At 40.5% G+C, this 7,688-nt stretch overlaps 1 protein-coding gene across 3 annotated transcripts in view; it reads right to left on the bottom strand.

The window, feature by feature from the left end:
• Window positions 1-452: 452 nt before the first annotated feature.
• MAPK9 (mitogen-activated protein kinase 9) overlaps window positions 453-7,688 on the bottom strand; it is a 52,019-nt gene continuing 44,783 nt past the window's right edge. For 2 of the 3 annotated variants that reach the window (XM_046667338.1, XM_046667337.1), the window contains exons 8-12: window positions 6,481-6,663; window positions 5,340-5,464; window positions 4,224-4,287; window positions 2,872-2,943; window positions 453-1,199 (exon numbers count right to left, since the gene is read on the bottom strand). In XM_046667338.1, the coding sequence (XP_046523294.1) occupies window positions 1,057-1,199; window positions 2,872-2,943; window positions 4,224-4,287; window positions 5,340-5,464; window positions 6,481-6,663 (587 nt within the window). In that variant the 3' untranslated portion in view covers window positions 453-1,056. Of the gene's footprint in view, window positions 1,205-2,871; window positions 2,944-4,223; window positions 4,288-5,339; window positions 5,465-6,480; window positions 6,664-7,688 lie in introns of all 3 variants that reach the window. The other variant, XM_046667339.1, reaches the window with a different exon arrangement.

Here is a 7,688-nt window from a genome sequence, read left to right as displayed (position 1 = left end):
GCAAAGGGAAATGCTGCCATGGGACATCACATACCCTACCCCACGTGACAGATGCTAAGGAAGGGTCCCAGCCAGCCTTGGCAAAGCGAGCACCTGGTGAGTGACTGCCATCACCTTTAGTGGTCACTCTAAAATTCTGCTACAACAGCAGGTAATGGACTCAGGAATCCATCTGCCATCATATTATTGACATGGAGTATCAGGTGGCTAACAGAGAAGGTGAAGTTCTAGGTAGCATTTTAAATTAATAAGTCCAGAAAACCAAGAGAAAAGGGATAGGACAGATAGGATTTTAAAGGTATATATGTCTTAAGCAGCAAAAAACAAAACTTAAGGTTTTATCATGCAGTAAAGCTGAATGTACAATCATCCAGACTAAACCAACTTAGAGAAAACAAAGTGTCTTGGTTTTAGCAGTGATAATTCTCAGCCCAAAACATGACAAATTTAAGGAAAGTTATATATTTTGTTTATTAAATAGATTTAATTATACTCCTTCTGAAATACAAAAGATAGAATAAATCATACCATAAAAGAAGGTAAGATATGATAATATGATGTGGTCAATTAATACACATAAATCTATTTTTCTGGACAGATATCAAATTACTTAGGATTACGAGATAAGTCTAGAAGCAGCACTACTTGGAAGATTATTTGGCATTTAAATACTGATTTCCAAAATGCTAGATGGTGAGTCCAAGGACACACTTGTGGCCACATGCATGTAAGTCCCAACAGTTACTGAGGATGAGAAATTGTCACTACTATTACCGTACAACTTTTTAAAAAATTCATCTATCCTAGTTGCTCACCTGAAATGGCGTTGAAAAAAATCTCTAACAGTGTGGCTTGCACTTTTCTTATTCAGACATAACCTGCTTCACTTTATAGTCTAAGCAGACAATCCTATGAGAACTGAGCAAGGGCAAGGAATCGTGTTTCTTACATGCAGAACATGGAGTTTTTCTGTTTGGTTCCATCAACTCCCAAGCATTTCAGGCCTATGGAAGTGAGAGTTCCTTCAATGGCGACATGCTTGCTGTTTCTAACTTATCATCGACAACCTTCAAGGGGCCCGGTTGAGGCGTCGAGACTGCTGTCTGTGTCTGAGGCCAGGGTCTGCTCAGTAGACATGGATGAAATGTCATTGATAGATGATGACCGAGAAGGAGTGGCGTTGCTGCTTACTGCTGCATCTGTGCTAAGAAAACCAAGTATAATAAAATCTGAGGCACGACATTGCTGCAAATTCAGGCAATGAGACTTCAGGCCATTTCTCAGCTCTGTCCCTTTGTAGTCTCCTATCCTAATTATTAGTATAAATAAGAAGTTAGTCAACTGTCCATTTTAAATCTTTCCTGGAGTCTTTCTTTAGGCCCAGAATCTCAAATATCCCTCTGTCCTTCCTTGCAACATTCTCCTTGTCTTCCCAGTGGCTAAACATCATACATGTGCTCATGTATAACCATGTTAACTACTTAAAAAATACCTGCTGCTTTAAAAAAGGTATTAAAAGAAAATTGCTGAATTTATCCTAAAACTATCAGTATCACAAAAGGCTTAAGCCCAAATAGAATTCAAGTGTCATCAGACATTTCAATTGTAATCATAAACATTTATGAGGAAAGCATCAACTTTTGAAGGAAAGGAAAAAAGCATAAGCCTTTGAAAAATTTTTTTGCAATAAAAACACCTTCTAAAGTAAGGACAGTATACAAACAAAAAAGAAAGAAAAAAATTTAGTGGCCTCTTGTTCATTTTATTTTGTTTTATAAATCCTGAAAACTGACATTTTAAGGCAAATGAAACTATCTTATTTCTTACTATCTATATTTTAGTCTGGTTTGAGTAAAAATAAAACATCCAGATTCTCAGAGGTCAGTGTTTGCAGTCTTAAATTTGTGCTTCGTTAACAAGCCCCTAAATTCGTACTAAAGTTATATAATCTCTAGACGCTTGACACATACGTCACGCTGAATGTAAAATTCAAGAACGAGAAGTAAGCAGTGCAATTTGCACTTCTGCGTGTGTGCGTGTGTGTCTGTGCACTTTCCAGGGGGAGTGGGGTGAGAAAATAAATAACTAAAGCGCTTCATTTAGTAAATAGGTAGAATGCTACAGACACTGGTTAACAACACATATATTATGTCCCTAATAATCATACAATTACCTAATTGTTAGTCAGGCTTCTACCACTAGGTAGATCAAGGAGAAAAATGGGAGAATTACATGAACAATTTTCTCAAAAGAAAATCAAATTCTATTTTACCTAGATTCACATTTTTTTTTTTTTTTTTTGGTGAGGAAGATTCCCCCTAACATCCGCTGGCAATCTTCCTATTTTTTTTTGGTTTGAGGAAGATTAGCCCTGAGCTAACATCCAAGCCAATCTTCTCCTACTTTGTATGTGGGATGCCTCCACAGCATGGCTGATGAGTGGAGCATGTCCACGCCTGGGATCCGAACCTGCGAACGTGGGCCGCTGAAGTGGAGCACGTGAAACTTTAAGCACTTGGCCATGGGACTGGCCCCTAATTTTCTTTTTTAACTGGCTGGGGCCAAAAAAAGAAGGTCATGCACATTGAAAAGGTTTTAAATTCAATTTCCTCCTCTACAAATGGAGTTCACAGCAGCTGTTGCAAGGATGAAACAAGAATGTTTATAACGCAGTTAGTTTGCTGCCTGGCAGGCACATCAGTAAAATGTTAGCTGCCACCACTGGGACAAAACAAAAGAGAGGAAACTATTTCACAAAGGAATTTTCAAATCCACTGCTGATCAAGCTGGCACTTAAGACACTGCCATTTATAAAAGTTGAAAGGGGAAAGAAAAATATTACACAAGCAAACGATTAGAGCGATCACTAACCTGAAGGCTGATCTTTCACAACACCATTCTTGCTCCTTTCTTCCCAATCCATTACTTCTTTATAAATTAGCTCTTCAAACAGAAATGCAAGTTAAAGTGCTTCATCAGTTTCTTTGCATCTCTAAACCCTGCTTCCAAATCAACGGAACCACCCCAAGGGCACTGTGATGCGTTCTTTTTAAGTGCGATATACTTTAATTCGGTAATAGAGTTCACCTAGACCCAAACACCCATGTTTTGATCCATTACATGTTTGCAATCCAACTATTAAGGCAGCCAAAAACTAGGCTAGTTCTGGATCCATGAGGGGTTTTTACAGAGAGAGGGGGAGGGGGAGGGAGGAGACTAGCAGAGTGGCCTCAGAGAACATCTGAAAGGACCGTTTGCACACGTTTCTCTCCATCAGTACTTATGGTTCTCCAAATGTCACCAGCATCCATGGGTGGGCTAGAAGCTCCTCTAGATTGTCCAGAAATTAATCTACATACCTAAGTCTTTTCTTGGCTTCAACCTCAGTTTTCATTTGTAAGAAAAACTGTTTACCTATCAAATAAGCTATTAGGGGGTTCCTAAAATTTTGGTATTCATGAAATAATATTAGCACATTGCCTCCTAACAAGGAGGCCCATGAGCCAGCCTTTTGCCACTGAGTATGGCTACGTGCACTGCCACGCTGAGTATGCACATGTAGGTCACGGGCACTCTCGACATCCTGGGGAGGGGCCCTTGGGCAGGACACATCACAACTTCTGACTTGTGCTGACCACAGCTCCCAATTACTACCGATTTGGCTTTTTAATGCAAAAGTTTTAGTTCAGACTCTTTATTACTGGTTTAGATTGTTGCGGGCTGTTTGAGTAATCTTACAGTGGTAATAATAACTATTTACATATCTTTGAGCTGCAATTTTCCCCTAACTCTATTTTAAAGCATATATACAACTCCATGGCTTACAGACAGAGCAGCACTCGCAGGCCCCGAGCGGCTCCCCCATGTCTCTTTACAGGGGCCTGCGACTTGGGATTACTCAACAGTCTGCATGCAGCACGCTAACAAGAGAAGTATGGCAGTCGCTCAACTTAGTTTAGAAGGGAAGATTTGATAATGTAAAGTTATGTGCAAAAGCCCTTATTTTTCTCTTCCGAAGCAAATAATATGCAATTCATACATGTTCCTCTAATTCTGTTCTCTTGAAGCTCTTTTTCTACTGGGAAGTGGGAAGACAGGATAAATGGGCTGCGGGGTCTCTCACCCCTCTCCTAGAAAGGCTATTGTCAAAAAGTGAAAACCTGCCCCTTTGCATGACTTCAAGAAATGTCATAAGTAAGGATCAAAATAGGCTCTGTCTTTACCTTTCCATTCTTCAATTGCATGTTCTCTTTCTTCCAACTGGGCATCATAAATTTGAGGTGGTGGCTAAAAAGTAAATTACACGTAAAGTCAACAGTTCAAAAACTAACGAGGCATGAAGAAAAAGGTAGAATCACCTTCTAATCTATTTCTGATATGGATGTAGTTTCATTCAATACATGATTAAAGATTTCTTCATAAATGTGGTATATCAGTTTCAGAATCAAAATAATTAAGGAAAAATTAACCAAAACGATAGAGCTACTATGGGCCTGTTAATAATTACATGATCTCAAAACACTCTAAAGACATTTGCCCAAACGTAAGTATAAAATTGGTAACCACAGGCTGCTTCCTAGAGGCCCACCCTGCACAAGGCACTGTGCTAGGAAACATGAATGGCGCAGAACACAGCTCAGGTTACAGTTCTCCCTGTTAGAATTCCCAAACCCAGGCCCCTCTCATAAAGGGACTGTTCCAAAATTTACTTAAAAATCACATGTTTATAAATCGGATTCTTTTGATATAAAACAATGTTTAAAATGGTGGTTAAATGCACATCTAGGACATAAGAATGTGTTCCACCGATGGCATAAAATAAGCATGTCACACTATGGTTATGGCACTTGCAGCTGAAGATCACCCATACGGTGCCGCTATGGAAAAATGCACGTGAGCGTCACACTCAGAGGTGGGATTCCCCAAGCAGGTGCCTCTGGGGAAGGACAAGCAAACCTGGGATTTTCAGCAAGTTTCTTAGCCTTGATTGGTGCCTAAACAAGATGATGTGACCAAAGCCCAAGGTACAGAGCCAGGCACACACAGAACGGAGGCTTAAAACTGGTGATACCATGCTCGCACATCAGCATTTGCACAAATGAAGACAATGCTGTCACCACAGCATGAGCATGTTCACTCCCAGGTTCTGTGAGCTGGAGCCCCAGCAGCAATGGTCCCAAAAGAGGCTGTGACCCATGTCCCATGCTCTCTTTGTAATAAGGAGTCCTGTTCAATCCAGGACTTGCTATCCTATGTAGCCATTCCGGACTAACAGACAGGAGAGCCAAGGAAATGCAGGCCCTGCCTCTATAGAAAGTCTTTCCAAGACAGATGCTTACCGCCTCTGCCTCTGCAGGGTCATACCAAACCGTGATGTAGGGGTGACGCAGGGCCTCGTCCACAGAGATCCGCCTGTCGGGGTCGATCACTAACATCTTTGATAACAAGTCTCTGGCTTGACTTGCTAGAGTAAAAACAAATATTACATTCATAAACTAATGCTGTTGATCTGAAAACCACACAATAAAGAACTAAATGTGATAGCACAGACAGAACGAAGATGTATTATCTCTGATACATTTTTGATAGGTTCAAGAATAATAGACCTTTCTCTTTAAGAGTAAGTCAAGCAGTCACTTTCACTACAAACCAGGCTTTCAAATTTGGTTTCAGCCTCTGGCCCGGGAGAGGGGAGGACAGGGCCTGGGCTGAGCAGCGTCGTGCGCACAGGAGCTGAGCTAGGATGTCAGTGTGGAGAGTGCAGGCGTGAAGCATGGTGTTTTCTCTTGATGTCACATCACAATGAAATGAGAACAGACCCTTTAGTGTAGAACACTTCACAGGTGCCCTTGCTTTGCCTACCTGTATATGATGTTGGCAACATACACTTTTTTAAAAATCTAGACATCAGTAGTTAGAAAAAACCAGCAAGTTCAACAACTTAGTTAACTACAAGGCTCCTCCAGGTCTCGGCAATTAAAGTCTGCGCAGCCGAGCAGAGGGGAGGTGGGGCTTTTCTGATGAGGCACACGTGACCCAGATGTGGAGAGAAACAAATCTCTCCTTTTCCCTTAAATCACGTTTTAGTGATGGGCACAGGAGAAGGGGAGGAGGAGCTTTTTTACTGAACTACTATAATAGGGTTTCTGACTCTTCAACTGGGCTAGAATCTTTATTCAAGTGCTCTATATTCCTGAAAACTTTTTGAATTCCAATTGCTGTAATTAACATAGGAGTCTTTCAGGCTGATGTGAATATTTTTATTTTAGCCTTAGGCATTTTTTAAGCGATTTTATTGAGGACAAAACTTTCAGGTCTTGAAGCTTTCTCTGCGCAATGCCTTCATTCTAGCCTGTAAATGACTTTATTTGAGGGTTTTGACTATTTTATCTCTCAATGTTTACGGTTTTAGATGCAAACATGAAAAAGTAAAAGCTTCACCAGGTTATGAAACAAATATAAGGAAAAAGGATATCTTACTTTTTATTTTGTCTCGTTCCGATTCTGATGGGAATATCCAATCTGGAAAGAGTTCTTCAAATTTGATTCCAGGATACTTGGGTCTGTTTTCTACGTAATTCCTCACAGTTGGCTGAAGTTTCTTCATGAAATCTGCGGACGGTGTTCCCAGCTGCTCAATAACTTTATTCCACTGATCAATATCTAAGGAGTCTCTTGAGGAAAATACAACTGAAAGGTCTTGTATTCATATTACATCAAGTAGCATCATTCAAAGAAAAACTTAAATTATATTTCTACCTGTTGACGAGTAGTTAACTAGGCTACCCTACTGGGTTAGTAGAGGCATTTTGAAATAATATTCAAATAAGATCTGGGTTTCAAGTTTAGAGTATTTTTAAAAACTCTTACACCCTGCATCTTTATTACTATGATCACAATTTATGAAATCAACACAATGAGGTCTATCTGCTTTTCCATTCTAGATGAAAATCGAGCTATCTCATCACTGAAGAATGCCTATGCCAGAAATGCTTCAACATGCAATTAGATAGTAATAACACAGGCAAATTGAAATCAGTTTTCATACCAAAGCTGCGTTAGATCTACGGCTCCTAAAGCAGAGAGACCGAGGGACTCCTGGATTCACAGCTGGCCTGGCAGCTGGCCTGGCAGGGGGTGCGTGAGGGAGGGAGGAGGAGTCTTCTGAGCCCTCCCCACGTCCCTTCCCTGGGGACTGCATACCTCCCTGTGGCTGGGCTTACACTGAGCAGTGATAGCTTTGAGAGGTCATTCTCTTTTACTTGGCATTGACCCCAACCATCACTGCAATACCTAGCAGTGTGTCTTATTTCCTTTCAAAGTACATGACCTGGGTTTCAGACTCCACTGTGCACTAGACACTCATTGGTGTCAGGCAATCACTCTACCTTGGGTCTCAACTTCCTTATTTGTAAAATGCAGATAATACCAGCTTTGCCTTTTAGACAGGGGGCTTGGGATAGCTGGTATAATGAGCGTGGAAAGTGATTCCGAAACTGTAAACAACTGTAAAAGGCAATGCAAGCCAGAAGAAATCATATAAACAGTAGCTTTAAAAAATGACTAATTGAGGTATGTCTTAGAAAAATGAAATTACATCACTGTGAAAGAAGCTAGGGAGCAGAGACATGTTCTTCCAAAGAATAGAGAAGACTCAGTCTTTCTAAAACATCAGTCTTCTGCAGACC

This window comes from Equus quagga, chromosome 7 (assembly GCF_021613505.1).
Source record: "Equus quagga isolate Etosha38 chromosome 7, UCLA_HA_Equagga_1.0, whole genome shotgun sequence".
Classification (NCBI taxonomy): domain Eukaryota; kingdom Metazoa; phylum Chordata; class Mammalia; order Perissodactyla; family Equidae; genus Equus; species Equus quagga.
The sequence above is the reverse complement of the archived record's forward strand: the minus strand, read 5'-3'. Positions and strand labels throughout refer to the sequence as shown.